The sequence below is a fragment of the Belonocnema kinseyi genome, chromosome 2, assembly GCF_010883055.1.
Source record: "Belonocnema kinseyi isolate 2016_QV_RU_SX_M_011 chromosome 2, B_treatae_v1, whole genome shotgun sequence".
Classification (NCBI taxonomy): Eukaryota; Metazoa; Arthropoda; class Insecta; order Hymenoptera; family Cynipidae; genus Belonocnema; species Belonocnema kinseyi.
The window spans coordinates 8807009-8828188 of NC_046658.1; the positions used below are offsets into that span (position 1 = coordinate 8807009).

General features: G+C 36.9%; 1 protein-coding gene across 7 annotated transcripts in view; it reads right to left on the reverse strand.

Moving 5' to 3' along the window:
- LOC117167137 (alpha-catulin) overlaps positions 1–21180 on the reverse strand; it is a 453685-nt gene that overhangs the window by 274130 nt on the left and 158375 nt on the right. For 6 of the 7 annotated variants that reach the window (XM_033351828.1, XM_033351832.1, XM_033351834.1 and 3 more), the window contains one exon: positions 2555–2818. The exons of the other annotated variant lie outside the window; for it this stretch is intronic. In XM_033351828.1, the coding sequence (XP_033207719.1) occupies positions 2555–2818 (264 nt within the window). The remainder of the gene's footprint in view (positions 1–2554; positions 2819–21180) is intronic. 7 annotated transcript variants of the gene reach the window in all.

Consider the following 21180-nt stretch of genomic DNA (forward strand, 5'->3'; position numbering starts at 1 on the left):
CAAAAAGGATTTACAGAGAGTCTGTACTACCTCTACATTAAAAATATACCCATTTCTCTTGCCCGGGAACGATCCTAATAATTTTCCCATAATAAGAATACCTCTTAAATTTATCAGAACCATAGCTCAAATAAAATTATGATATAATAATAAACCTACAATCCTGTGCCATAACCAAATCTTCAGATTACCTAAAACTGGAGATAATTTTGTTGCATGTGTAACCAAATCGAATTTTCTTTTCTTAACACATATTTTTTGAAATCATATGATAGCCAGTAGGTTGAGTTTCGGAATGATTTTAGGCTACTTAATTTGGTAAGGCAAAGTCTTTGACCTCATACTGTAATACAGCTCGCTGAGATAGATTTCCTTAAATGCAAAAGCATTCTTTGAGTCAGGTATCTCAGTGGGCACAAACGTTAAAGAAAATCATTAGAACGATTCAAAAACGTCCTAAGTCAGTCCAAATAACGTTCAATAAACATACAACGTTTAAGAGACGTTTTAAGGACTTATTTTAAACATGAAATGATTTCAGAACATTATTTGGTCTGACTCAGGGCAGTTTTTAAAACCTTAAAATAACATCTTTTGACTTGTACGTCTAAGAAGCGTTTTAATGACGTTCAAATCACATTCTCAAATTTAGTTCCCATTGGGATAAAATTGCTAGCAGGTGAAGAATGCATTCGAAATTCAGACACACTTCCTCAATCTTTAATTCTTGACTTCGAAATTCACAGTTTTCCATATAGCTAGGAAAATATCAAGCAGTTCTTCTGGGGCGACATTGAAAGACCTGAGATGATTAATTATTTTTAAACAATGCTTGTTCTAGAATAAGAAACAGTTTTTCATTTCTGCTGTATTTAATATAGTCGTTCGATATCGGAGTATTGGATATTTACTTACTGTAGATCTGAGTTAAACTGGCTAAGAAGTTATGAATTGAGAGCTGTTACTTTTATCCAGTCAGACGATAGTGCCTTGTAGTGTAAATTAAGCCTGTACAATAGTGCTCAAAACTATTTTGTAGTCCTTTTTTTATGACTGATTAAGTTCTCTTAATTTTAATTATGTCAGATCAAAATACAATCTCTTTAAAGGGTTAATGACTCTCGAAATCCCGTATAAAATGAACCCAGCATAAAGCCAAATTGTGTATTTTTAAAGTAGATATTGCAAAAATAGTGTAAGTGTCAATGTTTTATTAAATATTAAATAAATTCTGAAATAATCAACATTTTTCAATCATCTTAGGCTCATTTTAAAGATATTTTTTAACAGTATCACAAAAACTTATTGGTATAAATCGTAAAATTTTTCTACTAGATCATAAAATGTGAGCTCGATATTGCAGAATTATTCTTAGCGCCAGTTTAGACATTACCCAGTGGGCACAATATTTTAGAACGTAATTGGAACATCCTAAAAACGTTTCTTGGACGCGCAAGTCAAAATACGTCCTTTGAACATTTCGAACCTTTTCTTAAGCCAGACCAAATAATGTTCTAAAAACGTTTTATGTTCGATATACGTATTTAAAACATCTCTGGAACATTAGATGTTTATGGAACGTAATATGAACTCACTTAGGACATTTTTAAGCCGCTATAAATATGTTCTTAAACGCTTGTGCCCACTGACTATATTCTCTTACCTCTTCAAAATTAACTGTATTCGGCTACGCAATATTTCGAGTGTAAGATTTGCTTAATTTTTGTGATTGAAAATTGTGTGCTTGAAAGTGAGTTTGGCGTGAATCTAACATAATGCACTTTGGATTATTTTTTTCCGAAGCTGAAAGAATTTTTCCAATCATACTATGTTGATATCAATTTAGCAATACTTTAACCTGTGAGTCGACCTCTGTAATTTCTTTACATTGCAATTTTTAGCATTCATAATATCTTAGCTAAGTACATGCGAACATAAATGCTTAAGTCCGTTTAGGTCTAAAGTGATAGAAAACATTCAGACGTCACCAAAAAACGATTTCCTTTATTTTAGTTTCAAGATGCCCATCAATCTTCTCTCTCTTACATTTCAGTACGTGCTTACTCTTAAAAGTGACTAAAAGTTAAAATTTATGTCATTTAACATAATCATTCAAGAAAGTAATGACTAAATATTTCTACTGATCCATAATACTTTCTTGCATATTTTTAGTTTAAATCATAAGGCTTATATTACAATAAAAAAGTAATGAAAGCTTCCAAGGTTCAAGTAGGATGTACGATACCAGCATGATGAGAACAAGAGCTTTTAAGATTCTGCGTACAGGTAAACAACTCTGAGCATAGACTGTCGACACTAAAGAGTATTATAAACCATGTTATCTGTTTTTATATTTCATAGTTATTTGAAAAAATATATTTTTAAATAGTAAATAAAGGCGTTGTTAAATCAAAATCTTGTGGCCGCTCTAATATATTCCCTTTTTTCTATAGATGTACAATATCTACATAAAATTTGATAAAAGTAAATTGACTTACTAGGGGTTATTAGCCGTAGGGATTCTTTGGAAATAAATACAAATACCATTACTCACTATGCTGATTCCAATTCGAAATAACGCATTAAGTTCTAGTCTGGTTCTATCGCAAAGGAGAAGAATATTTTCTCTGTGCTCATGGGTTGTGTAAGCACTATCAGTAAAATCCTGAGTTCTTTCAATAACTGTTTCCAGAGAGCTTAATAACGTCTCTTTATAATTGGGACCCAACAGCGAATTTTTTCTTTTATCCAGTAGCCGTTCAAAATGCTTTAGAGCAGAAAAAACTGTACTAGTATCCCAATCTTCTTGTTGTAGTACCTGCAATCAATTTTGTTTAATTACCTGACATATTATGTGAATAAACCCTTATCGATCAACAAGAAATGTCAACGCAAACCTGCTGTTTGCTTTAAGAATTCGAATTTGTACCTCTTTTATCTTTTGATGGACAAAAATGGAAAAAATACGACGTGGAACGAAAAGGTACGTCGCATTCAATCATTGTTATTTTCTTTCTGCTGCTCGTTTTTCTAATATAGAATTAGGGGCATCCAAAGTAACTAAATAAAATATATAAGGGGAGGAAATGTTATAAGCATTTTCAATGAAAATAATTCAACTGCTTTCTCAAATTTAACATAACAGTCCCAAGTCCTATTATTTTCGAGCACTTTTAGTCGATTTTTTTGGATAGAATTAAAAATGAGCAGTGTTTTTATTAACGTCCGTGTTAAGGGCCAAAAAATACTTGATTGAATAATCGAAATACCACTTATTTAATGTTTTTTATTGTGAAATAAAACAATTGAAGCCTTTTCAATTTTTAAATCTACTTTTCATGCCACGGCACATCGCGCAAATAACGCAACAGCCTTTTTTGCGTAACGTAACAGTCTACGCATTTCTCCGTTTATAAAACTAAAAAAAATTCTGACGTAACTGAAACTAAATTTATCCCTTTTATTATAAAGATTGAAAATTATGCACTGGACGTTGAAAATAGCCCGCCCGTAGAGCACACTTTTTTGATAATGCAAAGCAGCTTTAAAACTACTTCTAAAATATGTAACATAACAGTCCATGTTCGGACGTTTATAAATTGTTCATCACGAGGTATTTCCAAATTATTATTATTGTCAAAAATTAAAGTATCAACGCATTGTTTGAGATGCAAGTATACAAAATATTTAAAATATATAATTTTACGCGTTTTCGGAGAAAACGTTAAAATATGCGTATGGATGTAACGTAACGGTCTATGTTTTTGACCATATTAGCATTTTAAATTTTGGACTCTTAGTTTTCTTGTTTATTATATAGGCATAGGGATGTGCCGACCAATTCGTCCAAAATTTTCGTCTTGCGCAAAAAAGCTCTAACGAAATCACAGAAAACGCGACATTCTGTGTAATATATGAGATATTCATCGGGCAACCGGGGTATTCATGTGGTGGCCTAAATGGCTGTGACTTTATCTAGAAAAAGACCTAAAAAATTACACAAGAACTTGTTCAAATGCGATTTTTTCAGCGCACTGTGCTTTTATTTTGCCCTGAACCCTGCAAGTAACATACCAAACTACAGTTCGCGCAGTCTCAACATATAGTTGCGTGCGGCTTTATCACATCTCACTCATTTCCTCTAAATATATGCCATAAAGCATTACGCTGGATCAGAATAAAAGATGCACCGCTAACGAAAGATCTCCTCCTCTGCGGGCTGCAGGATCTTGTAGTTGGTGGGGAGGCTTAGACGTGTGGGACATAGGGGTCAAACGAACCCCAGCCAACATGCGTATAAATATGGATCAAAGGATTCATATAAAGGGGCTCTCCTGTGTTATTTGAAAAGGATCCCTATAAACGGCCTCTCCTGGTATGCATGGTTGTAGTATGGTAGAAGGGTGAGAGAGTGTAAGTAACACGGGCCTTCTGGATCCCTGGATCGAGGTCCCTCCCGGACCGATTTCCAGTTTTTAAACTTGGTCCAGCAATGACCTGCGGCCCGCCCAAAGACCAAGGAACAGCCCTCCGTTGGTATGGTGGCCCTGGAACGAGTATTCATTGAGTGTGTCGCTCAACGCGAACCCCCTCCCCCCAAGCCATGGTTGTAGAGTGATCGTGCCCGTGAAAATTTGGCCTCCGGGTGTTACGTAGGTGTTCTAACGGTCTCTCGGGTACACTGGACGACCTCCCCAAGTAATTAGTCTTACCCCTGCATGCAGGGCTTTGCAGGGGCAGATGTTTTATTTTCTTAGCTACTCGTGGAAACCAAAATGGATCATGCAAATTGAAACTAAAAAGAAGAAGGAGAAAGAGAGGTGGCGTAAGGGGGAAACGGGTCGGATCCTAAAGGGTCTAACATAACCCTTTCTTCTCAATCTGTCTCTCCGGCTAACCAAACTTAAGGGGCTGGTGGAGTAGCTGCGCTGCCACTCAGAGGGCTGACTTCCTGCCGATGTTGGTAGCAGATACGAGCTACCCTGACTCGATGCGAACTATACAGCAGTTTGAGCTTTTTAGGAGGGTAACCTGGAGAACGCAGGCGGCTGAGACCCTTGGTCTGAATTTTAAAATAAAAAGTGAGGAGTGATTTACGTACAGTCGTTGTCTAAAGAGCAGACTTTTGGATCCGGATTCTACGTGCAAAACTACTTCGGAAATGACCCTTCACTTTCCAACAAGTGAGATGACCCCATTATTTGCAGGCCTGTGTAATTAATCATTATCGTTACATATTATCAGTTATAGTTAATTAATGAATCAATACTAATAAAGTTTTTTATTTTTTATACATCGCACAAATCCCATAAATTTTTTTTTTCAAACTTTTTTTCGCGTGAACTCGGTTTTTCATCATGGCCGCGGACTAAGTCAAGTGACTTATGAGATGAAGATCTTATAAATAAATTTAATACGATCTTTTAAATCTTTGGCTTGTTGTCTTCATTTTGTCTTTACTTTATGCATTAGCTCGCGATACTGATGGAACTTGGTTTTATAGGTTGCTTGTAAATTTCGGTTACGCGGACCAACTTTTTTTCTTGCATCGCGATTTCGGGTAGATTGGCTCGGCTATAATGATCCGTCTGGATAGTAACATCCCAATATGAGATGTAATTTTTGTTTTCTCAAACCGGTATTGGAATTTATCTATAGAAAGACATACATCCTGTTAGAAGTCCTAGGTTTAGGGCAAGCTGCTAATGTATAATCTCCGCCATATCATTATGTATGTGCGTATATTCTCTTTAAGCCATTACGCGACAGCTATCAATAATGTGCTCAACGGATTCGTAATTATCTTCACATAATCGGCACCGATCAACTACGTTTTGCTGTAACACGTCTCTGCGATCATTTCCACATTCCAGGCCTCTTCTGCGGGGTAATTCAAGAGCATGTAGTCAAGTTCCACTTTAGAGATAGTGCTGTGAAGCGCAACATCTCACTTGCTATTTAAATAGTCTCGCAGTTTTATAGCTTGTGACTTACACAGTTTTTTTTACCATTAGGTACGATATCGTTAAGAGAATACTAATACTATCTGACGCTAAGAAAAGTCTAGATGGAGAGAGAGGTGGGTCAGAGAAAATCAATAGTTTCTCTTTAATCTATTTTGACTCTTCCAAGACCCTCCAATTACTGTCGACTATCTGCTCAAACCAAAGAAAGTCGAATTATTTAAAAGAGAAGTCTACGAAGAGCAGCATAGACTGAACGAAGGCTCTGATGAAGGCTCATAACACCTGAGGAAGAATGCTCACCCATACTACCGAGTAGTTGAAAAATGTATTAAGGGGTGTGAAGAACTATTTCGCTCCGAGGCCAGATGGTATCAAGACCTTCCAGTGGAAGAAGTTTCTATCAACTCATCAGCTTTTGGCTTATACTTTCACCTCATATTTAAAGTCGGAAGAGCTAAGTCGGGAGAATCTGGTGGAAAAGCGCACAGCACTCCTGCCGAAAATGGGCAACTTAGCTAACCCGAAGAATTACAGGAAAATCACTTGTCTCAACACACTGTATAAGATATTCACAGGTATCCTAAATAATAGGAATGTTCCGGCAATCAGACGATTCATGTGTCTGCAAAGATGGAGCATCCTACCAGCGTAACCTATCGTTGGTCTGGATTGATTACCGGAAAGCTGTCGATTCAATCTCCCATAGACTTATCATCTGTCTTTTGGAAAGCTTAAAGGTTCATCCGCATATCGTGAGGTGCATAGGGAGATTGATTCCACTTTGGAAAACCATATTTACTAACGCATCTGGAAAAAATCGTGTGACAACTCACAAGGTCACCTTTTAGAGAGGTGTCTTTCAGGGTGACACCGTGAGCCCACTCCTCTTTTGCCACACATTATTGCCACTCTCTTTAGCATTTGGCAATTCCGAGACGTACTCTTGTGGCAAACCTGCAAATAAAATATACAAGGTCACTTATCTATTTTTCATGGATGATCTTATGATCTATGCTCCAAACAAAGAGCAACCACAGATGGCTTTAGCAATTGTCGAAAGATGCACAAAGGAATTAATGCATACTCTGGTGTGTACCCTGAATACTATTCAAATCTCATCCAGCAGATTTGGTCTTCCGAATTGTCAGGGAGGAACAAAGTATCTGCAAGGAACATGCTTGTCGTCCCGGTAGTACTCTATTCATTTGCAGTGGCTCCATGGTCAAGGAAAAGCTGATATCCCTTGATATCTGGACACAAAACGTTTCGCAAATAGAAGAGACCCGCCTCTTAAAAATGTCAGAAAGCCATAAGAAGTCTGGCACGGATGATTTCATTTTGGTATGTCAAGACAGTGTCATTTCCACCTTGAAATACCATCGCCATATTTTGTACAAAGACATTTTTTATGATAGCTACAGGCCATACCACTATCTAGTTGTCCAACACATGCGGGAACAAACTACTTCTAAAGGCAAAATGCTGCACTAAGAGTTGTTTATTACCATATATGTCACTCTTACAGCATTAACCTTAATATCGCTTTTTTAAATGCTCCTAGGGAAATTAAGTCAATTTTAGAGAATGAGAAGTGCCGCATATACTGGAACTTTATATTTTTGACAATTGTTTCTATTGCACACTCGAGGCCTGACAAAGTTCTCCTGACAAAGAGGTACAGAGAGCTTATAAGAAATTTGCGACGATTGCACCCGGAATATGCTGTTAAACTAAGCGTCCTGGTCGTCAGCGGTCATGAAGGTGTCAAAACTCCACTTGTTAATAGCCAGAAAATTATTATTGCCTGTCAGCAATATGCTAAAACACTTGCGGGTAAAATGCAGAAGGCGGTAGTCCTTGGATCCCTCCGTGTTCTCAGAGTGCACGAAACTTTTACCGGATCGCCGTATTGATTCCGTTACAGACTGTAACGATCTATCTCACGGTCGAGCTGGGGGCATTTTTTTAGATTAGCTCCCGCTCCCGGCGAAATCCTGCGGTTTTCCTTATAACTAACTTTTAAAAAATTGTTGAAAGATAGGCTATTCCTCGAAATTTAGAACATCAGACTTCTTCTGTCTCAGAAGGTAAGCAAAAAATGGGGAAATCATGCAAGGTACTTCCTGCAGCATTTTTCCTTATAATCCTGTTATGACTTTGAGGGCTATGTTGGCAATAGTATTGCTACTGATAAGGATTATCAGGCGAGGCTGGCAGATAACGGAGAAAATAGGGACTAAGAAGAACATCAAACCCCATTAATAATTATTAAGATTATTTTAAAGATTTCGAAACGCTTGTCGCTTCCCGGACATCTTCGGGCATGCTTGGAACCACCGCGAGCGCCACATTATGCGAAACGGTGGTGAAAGTAAGCTGCGAAATGGTCAGGCGTGGTTCCAATTGTAGAAATCAAGGGCAAGCAATAGCCCTGAAATGGAGCTGACAAACATTACAGCTTGAAATTTTTTAGCGTTTTTAAAAAGTACAAGTAACTGGAGATCTTCATTGCTGATGAGTTATATTCTCGTTGAAAAAAGAATGACGCCCTTACAGAAGAACAAAAAGGATGTTGTAAAAACTTACGAGGCAGTAAAGTTCTAGTCACAATAAATGATGTTGCTATGCCTCATATAACCTCAGGAGACAGCAATTAAGTATTTTAATTATTGTCAACCAAGGATAACTAGATCAATACGCATGTCTCATGGGTTCTAAACACATGATAGGGATGATGGTCATAAAGTGACTCACATTATGTACATGGACGATCTGAAGCTATACGATAGTGCAGACTAGAAACTGCAGAAAGTGATCGATGTCACGAAGCAACTTTCCCATGATATCCAGATGGTGTTCGGACTAGATAAATGCAGAGCAGTTCATTTAAGAAGAGGGAAATAAGAAAGCGCAGAGTTCCTTAGGGTATTCAGCATACGATAGTTAGAACAAGCCTAACGACTTCTCTTCCTACCATAGTGGCGAGGTGGTTAAAAGGATAGTTCCACCACGACATAGAGGGGGTAGGAGCGTTGTAGATGACAGAAAACTGTACTAGATGTTGCGCTTTACAACATCATCTGTAACGCAGATCTTTACTACACGCCCTTGATTTTATCTTCAGAGAAGGTCTTGAGTATCAGGACAATAGCCAAAGATGAATGAGAAATTTAGTGAAGGCAGAAAGCTACTAATAGTGAGAACACCAAAACGTTAGATCAACATCAAGTGGATGGTGAGGCATCCAATATTTGGCTGAGAAAGGGTGTCCTGTATCCAGAAATGAAAGAATTCGTCATTGTGATTTAGTTGAGGGTTGTCAGTACCAGAAGTTATTACAAACACGTGTTACTTCAAGACGTGGTTGACGGGTTCCAATTATGTAGACACATAAAAATCCATTGAGCACAGAATTGATGGCTTTCGCGTAATGGCTCAGAGAGAATATAAGCATAGACCTATTGGTGTGATGAGCATTATAAATTAACAAATTTCTCTAAATCTAGAACTCATAATAAAATGGATGCCTTTCTATATATACATTCAAATGCCCGTTTTACAAAACGAAGATTACATATTTTATATTGGAATGTTACTATGCAGATGGATTATTACATCCGACCTAATGGACCTGACATTATGATGCGAGAAAAAAAGATGGAAAGGTCTACATCATCGATATTGCTTGTCCACTTTATCAAAATTTGCAGTCAACTTATACGACTAAGATCCATTAGTATAGAGAGTTAAGACATGAAGACAATATCGCGGAATGTAAAGCATGCATATATTCATCTTATTATGTTTTCGACTATAGGCAATGTGCACGCAAGATGCGTTGAACATCCTGAAGATTTTAACCACCATGAGTCAAGCGATCAAAGACCTGTGGAGTTGCGGATGGCAGCGTTAAGAAAGCATCCAGGGTTGATTGTTGTCACTCTTAAGGCGCTTCCTCAGGTTTGAAAATTAGCCCATGTATTACTCAACCAAGCTTTCTTCCTAGAATTCTGACTTGTTTGATTTCATATTTTAAACAAAGAATATAAATATTTAAATACAGAGTCGAACAGAGAGCTTTTTTCGAAAAATGGCCTGGTCCTTGTTTGATTCCAATTTAATAAAAATTGATGCATTTCATGCACCTGGGAAGTAGTAAACCGACAACATGAGTTTACTCATGGTGAACGGAATATTAGGACCTGTGATTCGATATGAAGCGGCAGGTAGTCTAGAGTGTTATTTTTCCGACAATACTTTAAGGGGCGGACCCATATTATCTTCCGGGCAATTATGAAAAATATGAAACCGAGAAAAACGCGTTTCAAGATTCACATGTTGAAAAGAAGGCAGTATCGGCTGGCTAGTGCGAGGCACGCGGGGAGTCTTTTTGGGGTTGAAGAATGTACCTGCGACTCTGAAACTTTTACATCCTGTTTTTAGGATAACAATCTTCCATTTAAGAAAAGAAAAAAAATCGATTTTTTTTACCCGTTACATGGGTCGCGCCCTTAAACATCGTAAAATTCGGATCGAGCCCAGGATTGAGATTGAGTGCCTGTCATTCCTTACTGAAATTTCCTATTGTTAGAGATTTCAGCCGGTTTTAAGAAATTAGAAAAGATTAAATATTAAGGAATTTGATTTAATATTCTGCATTCGGTTCTTTTCATAACGAGAAGACGATTAAAAAAAGATAGAAGAAAATCGAATAATCCGTTCAATTTTTGGATATACCTTTTTTTATTCTTTTTCTATTGTACGGCGAAAAATAATTGAGGAAAATATGCTGCACTCAGAATTAGAAGTTGTTGAATCGGAAAAGTATGGAATTTCTGTTTAATTTATTTTCAAGATTGAATCTTGAAGGGTATGAAATTCGCAGCCTTTTTTTTAGCAATTCTTTTTCCACACTTTTCAATTGAAAACTCTGCAATCATAGACATTTATAATTTTTCTATTTTTTTTCTCGAATCTTCATTTGTTTCAAATACAACTGCGTGCATCATAATGAATCTGCTGTTGGTTAGAATTGATTAGATATAGAATTATAATATCAAATGGCACAATGTGCACAGTTTACGCTATGTTAATATGTTACAAAAATTATAAATATACTTCCAATTGATTTACAAGATAGAGTGTCTACTAAATAAATTCATGCTAACAAATTTTATTACCAACCCACACTCACCCCCTCCCCGCAGCGCCATAAATATGACTCAAAAATAAAAAAAACATTCTTACGTGCATTATTGTTACTTTTTTGCAAATATCCGTCGTCTTTTTCATACAAATAATTATAATATTAAATGGGGCAATGTGTACAGTTTATACTATGTTCAAATTTTACAGAAATTATAAATATATTTCTAATCGATTTACAAGATAAAGTGTCTAAAAAACCACATTTTTACGTTCATTATTGCTACTTTTTAGAAAATATCTGTCGTCCTTTTCATACACATGATTACTAGTAGACAATTTGAAGATTTTGCATTACTTTTTAAACAATTTTCAATTATTAAAAGAAATATAATTATTTAAACAATTATTTAAGAATTTTCGGCTTTTAACAGAATTTACTAGCCCTCGAAATCATTGAATATTATGTTTAACTCATAAAATACGTTTTAAAGACGTAATTCAAACATAAAACGTTTTTAGAACATTATTTGGTCTGACTTAAAACAGTTTTTGAAACGTTCAAATAACGTCTTTTGACTTGTACATCCAGAAAACGTTTTTAGACCTTCCAATTACGTAATAAAATTATGAGCCCACTCGGTAAACAGTGATGTAATACAAAATTTAGTTATCGAAAAGAATGATTTAAAAAATAAAGATTATTTAATCAAATAGAAACTGAGTAAACATTAAAAGAAATTAATCAAAATTATGAAATTACTCAACAAAACGTAGCATAGGATACCAATTTAAAGAAAGTGGACACCTCTGGCTCAATTTTTAGGAATTTGGAAAATAGACAATAAATCATTGTTTAAATGAATACATACAAAAATTGCATAAAAAGTAATGGGAAATATTCAAATTGTCCACTAGTAATTATATGGCTCAGTCGCTAACTCCAAACAGTAGGCTTTTCTGTTTTCTGCAAATAATATTTTAATTTTTTTAATGAAAAGCAGTGAAATTAAACCACAAATTATGAATTTTCAAGCAAAATATTTAATCAGTGCTGACCAACAGCACATTTATTATGACGTAGGCAGTTTTATTTGAAACAAATAAAGATTGAAGAAAAAAGATAGAAAAATTATAAATGTCTATGATTGCCGAGTTTTTAATTGAAAAGTGTGGAAGCGGAATTGCTCGTAAGAGCTGCGAATTGCATACCCTTCAATATTCAACTATGAAAATATAATGAATGAAAACTCTATACTTCTCCGATTCAAAAATTTCCATTTTTGGGCACAACATCTTTTTTCAGTATTAATAATCTCATTACCCTACAGAGGGATTCCGCGCGTTTGCATCGCAGTAGGGCTTGAGGTTTTTTCTCATGACTGTAGCAGTGCTACTTATATGATTCCTTGTCGCTCCACAGCCTGAATCGCCGCAGCATACGGGACGGTGGTAATGATAAGCTGCTAGATGGTCAGACAGATCTAAGTCATCAAAAATACTGTGGAAGAGCATCAAGTGGGATACTACAATGAAAGAATGTCGCACAAGGATATCTAATTGCTTAGATCAAAAAACACCAGAAATAATCTACAGATTCCAGAAGAGCGAGCAGTGGAGATTAAACAGCAGATCGATTTTCCTTGGAAAAACGTCGTTCATAAGCATCAGCGACAGGTATCTGCACTGCACAATTGAGCTGTAGCAATTGATAATCTTGCAAATCATAGTGATGCTCCAACACCACTACATACAGAGGCAGGAACAGATGTTCATCAGCCGAAAAGGCGATTAAAATGGACATACAACATGTCCTAATATTTTATTCACCTTTTTTGGCAAAGAAAAGTGAACAAGGTGTGATGACAGAACATCATTGACTCTTCTCTTACTTAAGTACCCAGAAAAATTTACATCAAGTGTCCGCTTGACTGGAAACTTATTATGACTTAAATAAAGTTGACGCAAATAGCTAAATCTCCAAAAAAGTACAGCACCTTAAGCACAATTTTGGTATGTAAGTTGTTGGTAAAAAAGCATGCTTCTTCTTTCAAAAGTAATCCCGAATTTCCAATACCTTATTTCAATAGCAGCATCTCACAAGATATTTAGAAGATTTAAGTGTTAATCAAACGGAAATCCCAGTGTGCAAAAACGTTAAAGAACATAATTAGCATGGCCCAAAAATGTCCTGAGTCAGTCTATTTAACGCTCCATAAACATATAATGTTGCAGGGATGTTTTAAAGACGTATTTCGAACATAAAACGTTTTTAGAACATTATTTGGTCTGACTAAGCAGAATTTTGAAAAAGTTCAAATAACGTCTTTTGATTTTTGCGTCCAAGAAACATTTTTAGGACGTTCCAATTACATTCTTATATTATGTGCCCACTGGAATACATTGAAACTCATCATACAAAAGAAGTTTGCGACGTCAAAAAAGCGAACTACTTAGTATTGTAGAATTAGTCAAAGTGATTAAACACCTCCCTACGGAGATCCCGAGTCAACGGTTTCACATAAGGGGGTATCATCTTTAGGCGTAGTTAGGTTCCTGTTAGCTTTAGGAATTAAAAATGCACTTGCACTCCTCCATTCCATCGGAATATAACCCAACGTCAGACTAACCCTAGCAAATCTCACAATCGGCCCTATGATCACCTCACCAGCCCTTTGTAAGAAGACTGGATATATGCCATATGGACCAGGAGACTTGTAAGGACTGAAGAACTTCAAGGCCCACCTAAACCTGGCTGGGTGAATATCTCGTTAGCTAGCCACTACTTCGCGCCCAGTTCGGCAACAGGTGGCACTGATTGCCTAGGAGGTTCCGTCCCTCTTCCTCATAACTTTGGAAAGCCTGCAAAATGTGCCCTAATCAGGTGAGTCAAGATATCTCCGTTAGACTCTGAGCATCCCCCGCCGGGCAATTTTAGAGTTCCGAGAAGAGCATTCGGGTTTCGAGAAAGCAGCTTATCCAGTCTAGCCACCTGTTCTCTTTTCCCGATGTTTGTGCAATAGTTGATCCAGCTTTCAAGCTTTGCCTTACATATTGCACTCCTATATTCATCCCTCCTTGTCGTAAATGAGGTCGACAGTTACTCTGTTTTGCCAGTACTGACACTTCTGAAACTCTCTGTGGTTTCCCTGCGAACCTGTTCGAGTTTCCTATTTTACTTGTGTGTTTTGCCCAGCCTTTCGGACACCTCCGAGACTGCACTTCTTGTTTCTGTGGAAAACTGATTCTAGTCCATTTTTCTTGAACTTCTGGCCTATTTAGGGTCGTGGCTACAGTGCATTTCAGCCCGAACTCTATTTGTGAGTAATCTGAAAGAGTGGGTTTATCTGAGACTCTCCACTTATTGATGTTGTCTCTAAAACTTTCGGTGTAGAGATTGATGTCAATGACTTCCTCTTTGACCGAGTTACGAAACGCCGGGGTGTTGCCCGTATTAAGAATGTCTTAATCAGTAAATTCCACTAGATCGTTACCTCTCGAGTTGACGTCCGTGCTACCCAACAATGTATGGTGCGAATTAGCATCGTACACCAGTAGAAGAGAAACACCTCTTACCTTGCAGTATTCCACTAGTGTACGTACCCCTACTAGTGGATTGGTATCGCCGTCATATGGAATGTAAGCTGGTCCAATGACTAGCCTTCCTATTTCTTTAAGATCCGTGACTACCACCATCAGATTTCTAGAACATAGCTCGAGCAGCGGGACGACGTTGACTCCCTTCACCAGTATGGAACTCCTTGTAGTGACCGCATTGGAGTCCCTGTTACAAAAACCAGCCCCGTCATAAACCCCGAATAGTATCTCGAACTAATCAGTGCTCCTGGATTAGCGAGATACTTGTGTGCCTCGCAGCCATCTCTCTGCAATATTGCAGAGGCGCCATTGATGTGATGCAAGTTAATTAGGATAATGGTTAGGCCGCGAGCAGTCATTTAGGTCTGCTCCTGATCTTCCTGTGCACCGAGGGCCTCCTTTGCCCCTAAATGGCTACCTTAAATCTGACCTCTTCAAAGTGGTAAAAAGGCCTGTTGTTGATGACCGCCAGAGCCTTCGTCAGTGACTCAAGAATTTGCACAACTAGCAGATGTTTGATTCCTCCTCCCGTTGTGTCCTCTTCCTGAGGCCTATCGTGCTTGAAGATTCGCCAGGATGCTGTCTTAAGTAAGGGCTTGAATCGCTCTAACCGCAGAAGGACCGCAGACGGGTCTTCTAGTTCCCACGGGAACTACAGCCTTCTGTAGCCAAGCTTTAGCCACTGGGTCGGCTGCCACAAACAAAAAGGTCCCTCTCCTACAGAAGGTGGTCCTGATTCTTGGCAATTAATCTAGGAACACCCTACCTCCTGCATCGGCGGCTTTGTAAAGGAACGCTCCTTTGCCAATCATCCAGTGGTTCCTGACCATTTTTAGGAGAGAATCTCTGTCATTTGCAACGATTTGAGATTTATTTGGAACAATTCGATTATGAAGGCGCTCAGTGCAATATTTGATATAGAGACTAAAAAGACTATAGCCTAGGACGGCAACTTTTTGGGGCAGCACTGTGACGGCGGAATTTTTTTTTATTTAGGGATTAAAAATTATAATATACGTAGTAAATTCCATAACGTTTTATATTAGGAGATAATATATATTAAAAGATATAAATAGTTTATATTTTTGCACCCAACTTTAATTCGATGGTCTGTCATCGATTTTTGATGCCAATCGAATATACATAACCACCACGAACCAGGCGATTTCCTTGGTTATTGTCAATATAATGCCAGAACTTAATCACTTTTTATCCTGATGATTTGGAAGAGGAGATGGAGGCAGAATGTACACATATAAGTGCATAATTAATATCAATTGAAATATTCTCAGCAACAAATCTATCTACTATGCGGTATGAAAAAGGGCGTACGGTCACGTATCCGAATGTGAACATAGCACTGCGCTTATTCCTAGCAATTCTTCTATGGAACTGTTCAGGAGAACGTTCGTTCTTAGCCTTAAGTAGAGTAAAAAACTATTTGCGATCAAGTATGAGCGAAGACAGATTAAATTATCTGGTAGTTCTCCTCATGGAAGCTAATTATTGTGTGTATTACGGTGTATTACGGATGTATCGTTAACATTATTTTAATAAATTGATAAAGTTATAATATAAGCATCTTCATAATGTTGTATTTTTGTACGTGTTCATGTAACCTTTTTTTTACATGGTCTATTGCATCTTAGGGGAATGAGCATTGACAAGGGGCAGCCTTTGTATTGGGTAGCCTAGGGTGGCGTTAAAGGTAAATCCGGCTCTGAAGACAGTAGACAGAGGTATAGAAGTACGCGTCGGGCTTGACGGCGTGAATTGTATAATCGCGTAATCGACGAATTAATATTTAAACTCGGATGCATGTACATGACCTTACATGTGGTGATGCCCAGTGCCTTAAGCTCGTCCTTCGTCTATTAAAACACCCAAAAAGAGGAGAGTAGAACAAGGATGGAAAGCCTGTTAGTCGCAGATACCTTGATCAGCGCCAAGAGAATTGAAGAAAAAATCTTCTGCACAATATGCTTGTACCTGCTTTGGAGAGACTTCTTCACAGATGTTGTGTCCTGAATTTGGCTTGGAGGCAAGTTCAGGTATGTATAGGTCTCTCCAGTGTGAAGATATCTCGTAACACTTACATATATCGACAAAGTCCATAAAAATCGCTCATGTGTACTGCTTGACAATATTGAAAGTACTCTAAAGTTTAATTTTATTAGAAGCATAGATAATTAGTTCATCCACATAAAATACATAAAAGACCTTTTGCTCGCAAGAATTAATGTCGCGTCAGAGGTATCCAGAAAGTTTCGTTGTACAAGGGATAGAGGCAGAAGTGTGATGCAAAAAAGCAGAGAACTCATGGTGTCGGCCCGAAAGATGTCCCTATGGAACAAGACGTTGTTCGCTGTTACTGAATATTGTCCAGATGAGATCCTAAAGGGGCATCAATCTCTCGATGCATCTCATTACGTGCTGATGAGCCTTTAAGCTTTCTAACAGAGAGATGATGAGTTTACGAAAGAATAAATCGAAAGCTTCCCGGTAGTCAATCCAGGTCATTGACAGGATGCGTTAATGGGCTGCTGCGTATTTGCAGATGCGCCTGTCCATTAAAAGGTTCTCTCGAAATTCTGCTACACCTTTTTCCAAACCACTATGCTCGTACGCAGGCAGATTGATTATCTTATAATTAGAAAAGGGAATTTTCATTAAAAATACTTGGTTTGTGCATAAAATGATTCACATTCAATCCAAGTAAAGCTTAATCCAACTCCATCTGGTTCAATCCGAACCAATTCGACCAAAATTTTCAATACAAATAAATCCGAATGAATCCGAACTTAGATTTATATATACTGAATTTACAATCCGAATGCATCTGAATGAATCCAAAACTAGATTTATATATACTGAATTTGCAATCTGAATGCATCTGAATGAATCCAAATTCGCATTGAATTAGATTCATTCTGATAGGAAATAGGTTCTGGTCAATCCGACTTCGAAGTCATTCGGCTTGATGATTTTTTTCGGATTAATTTGGATTGAATATGATTAAGTAGGAATAATTTTTAATCGATTTCTATCAAACGAAATCGACATCTTTTTTCGGATTGGTTTAGATATATTCGAGTTAACCTGGATAAGGATTTCGGAATTATTCAGATTGCTTCGACATGAATTCCTTTCCGAAACATTTTCCAGGGCAAAGTATAATTTGATTTGTTGTTGAGGACGAAAGGTTAAAACAGCTTGTAAAAAGGCAAGTGTTATGAGAATATCTAAATGTAAAACTTATCATTATCGTCTAGTATCGAAAATGAACTTAGGTTAAGGGTGGAGGAAAAAGAGTACCTAAAAATGAAACAAATGTGAATCAAGATTGAGAATTTCCAGAAACCGGAAGTGGAAACAGATTTTCAGAATAGGATATATGAACGCATATGTAGATAAGGCAAATTGAAAGACACCAGTACCCACTGAAGATATAGAAGGCGCATGGACTCTGCTCTGGGATATCATTCTTAGGAATGCGACTGAAGTGGGTGATACTGCGCTTTGAGGATGAATGTCTGGACGCGTGCTGGAATGATGAAATCCGCGGAGCCATTTACAAAAAGAAGCAAGCGTATCTAAGAAAGTTTAGCATAACAGCCCTAAGCGATGAGGAGAGAAATAAAAATGAAAAAGACTCCAGAGATAAAAGCAGGAAATTATAAGTACCAGTTAATAAAATTAAGCTATAATCGTAACACAAGAAAAAAATAAAATGTAAATAGATTTTAAGGCAGCGAGAAAGTACTTTGTAAATTGGCGTTGTACACTATGTGAGAAATTAAATGCGGATATTAAATACTAAGAGATATAATGTACAACTTAAGAAACAGTAAGACAGTGGTAAGAGTAGACAGTATTAACGCCGAAATTGTTGAATACCCATTGGGCATAAGCGTTAAATAACAAAATAAGAACGGCTAAAAAATGTCTTAAGTCTGACCAGATAACTATCCATAAACATACAATGTTGCAGAGAAGTTTTAAAGGCGTATTATGAGCATGAAACGTTTTTAGAACATTATATGTGCTGACTTGGGACAGTTTTCGAAAATTTGAATTAAATTCTTTTGACGTGTACGTTCAAGAAGCGTTTTTAGAACGTTCCAATTACATTTTGAAATTTCATGCCCACCGGGTACAGAAGCGACTACATACTTGACAGGTGGTGCGAGTTGATAAATATTTCTAAGCAGATGAAAAAAGTCCTAGATAACTGGAAGAAGGCTCTTTTAGTCACAATATGAAAAAGCACGGGAGATAAAAGCAAATGCTATGATTATGGAGGTATCAGGTTACTTAGCACCGTAGGCAAGATATGTACAAAATTATTTATTCATAGGGTAATGGAAATAGCAGCAGAAAAGGTGCCAGGTTGATCATGCTTAGATCAAATATTAGGCTGGACGAAGATCAACGGAAATAAGTTAAGAAGGCATAAAAAAGTTTTGTGTGCATTTGTTGACCAGGAAAAAAATGTTTGATGAAGTGGATAAAACTAAACCTTGAAAATTTGTGAAAGATGAAGGAGTTAACGTGCGACGCACGTGTGTCGCGCAGCGTGCACGCAGGCATATTTGAGATATTAGAATATTGGTCTCTTTTGTCTATTTATGGCTTAATTAATTTTAAAAATTATGAAGGCGGTTAAACAGAAATAAGCTTTTAATTACTTGAACCAGACATGGGTTATTTATATATGTTTTAATGCTTCTAATCATTTTTCAGAATTTGAGAAAACAATGTTCATTACTGTGGATGAAAACACGCTTATTTAGTACGTATAACATGCATTTAACGTTAATAACATCCAAATTCACGCATCTAGATAACTATAATATTTAATATCACAAACGTAAAAATGTAATGCATGCGATACTAGCAAGTTTGTATCCGCAACAATAATTATTTTTCGTCGAAACTTTGGGAACCTATGAAATACGTAAACACGGAGGTCAAATTTAAACTAGCAAAACAGAAATTAACTTTTATTATTTACACAAAAACAGGTCATTTATATGTGCTTTCATTTTTCTGATCGTTTTCAAAATATTCCGCAAACAATGCAACTATGCATTTTAATCCCCTAAATCCCAATCTGTGGTCAACGTAGCACCTTTCACGATTGGTCTTCGACATAACCTCAAAAACCCTTATTTTGGAGTATATGATAGAAAAACATGTTTTTTACGGGATTCAAGCTGCTTATTTCAAAAATAGAGCCCGCAAGGGGCACTTTAAGGTGTGTGGACTCACCTGTAATTGGACCAGGATCTTTAACGTGCGGGAAGTGAGGTTACCATGGCTTCTAAAACAAAAAACTTTAAAAAACTGATGATTGTGAAAACAATCAGAATCAGTTTTGTTACATTTACGCAAAATATATAATGTCAAAATATCGGAAGAACATTACTGGGAAAATTCGGGAGATCTATGCAAAATACTTGAACATTAAGTTTTCAGAACGGGATGAAAGTTGGGCTCCTTATATAATATTCCACTCAGATAATATTCCACCTCTACACATCAAGTTGGCTCTAACGGAATAAATTGTAAAAACGCTAAATAAAGAAGGAAAATAGTTTCAGTATATAGTGTTTCAGTTTCTCCAATTGTCTGATGCTAAGTTGCAATAAGGAATAATTAATGGCCCTCCAATTCGAAAACACTTGAAAGACGAAGTTTTTGTTACTGAAAGGACTTTGACTGAGAAAAAAGCAAGGCTTGATTATAAAAATGTCGTTAAACAATTCTCTTGGGAACTACAGTGAAGAAGAGGGCGAAATGTTCCAACAAGATATTAAAGTGAAAAAATAGCTGCTCTTCCATCGAAAGTCATTAGTATGCAGAACTTTATATAAAAGCCACGTCATCTAGGGACTATCTAGTCAACAGTTAGAAATTCTACTGATTAATCAGTGAAAGTGTGCTGCTGAGGAATAAATGGGTATCCGCTGATTTTGATTCAGGAAGCACATTCAAGCAAAACAGGCGGTAACTTTACTTACGTATCGAATTCCAAGTTCGGAAGTACAAAAATCTAATTTTGTCCTGTAAGCACCGCTCAGGCAAATTTGCTTTAAGGTCATGTTCCAGATTTTCTAATTACATCATTGCAATGATACTATATATGATTTCAGCAGCTTGAAATCTATAATGAAACTACGTTTTCCAATCATATACTCAAAAATACGTTGTTTGAGGTTATGTCGAATGCCAATCGCGAAAAGTGCTATTTTGACCTCAAATTCGGCATTTGCGGATTAAAATGCATAGGAATACATGTGTCTCGTTGAAAGTACCAGACTTTTTGTAGGGGAGTGGCACAGGTTTTAAATATATGAAGTCGATTGGCCTTAAAGTTATTATTCTTATGAAAATCCACAGTTTTTGTTAATTGTCACCAAATTTTGCACACCTATTATTTGGACTCCTAGCCATATAAATATATTCTTAG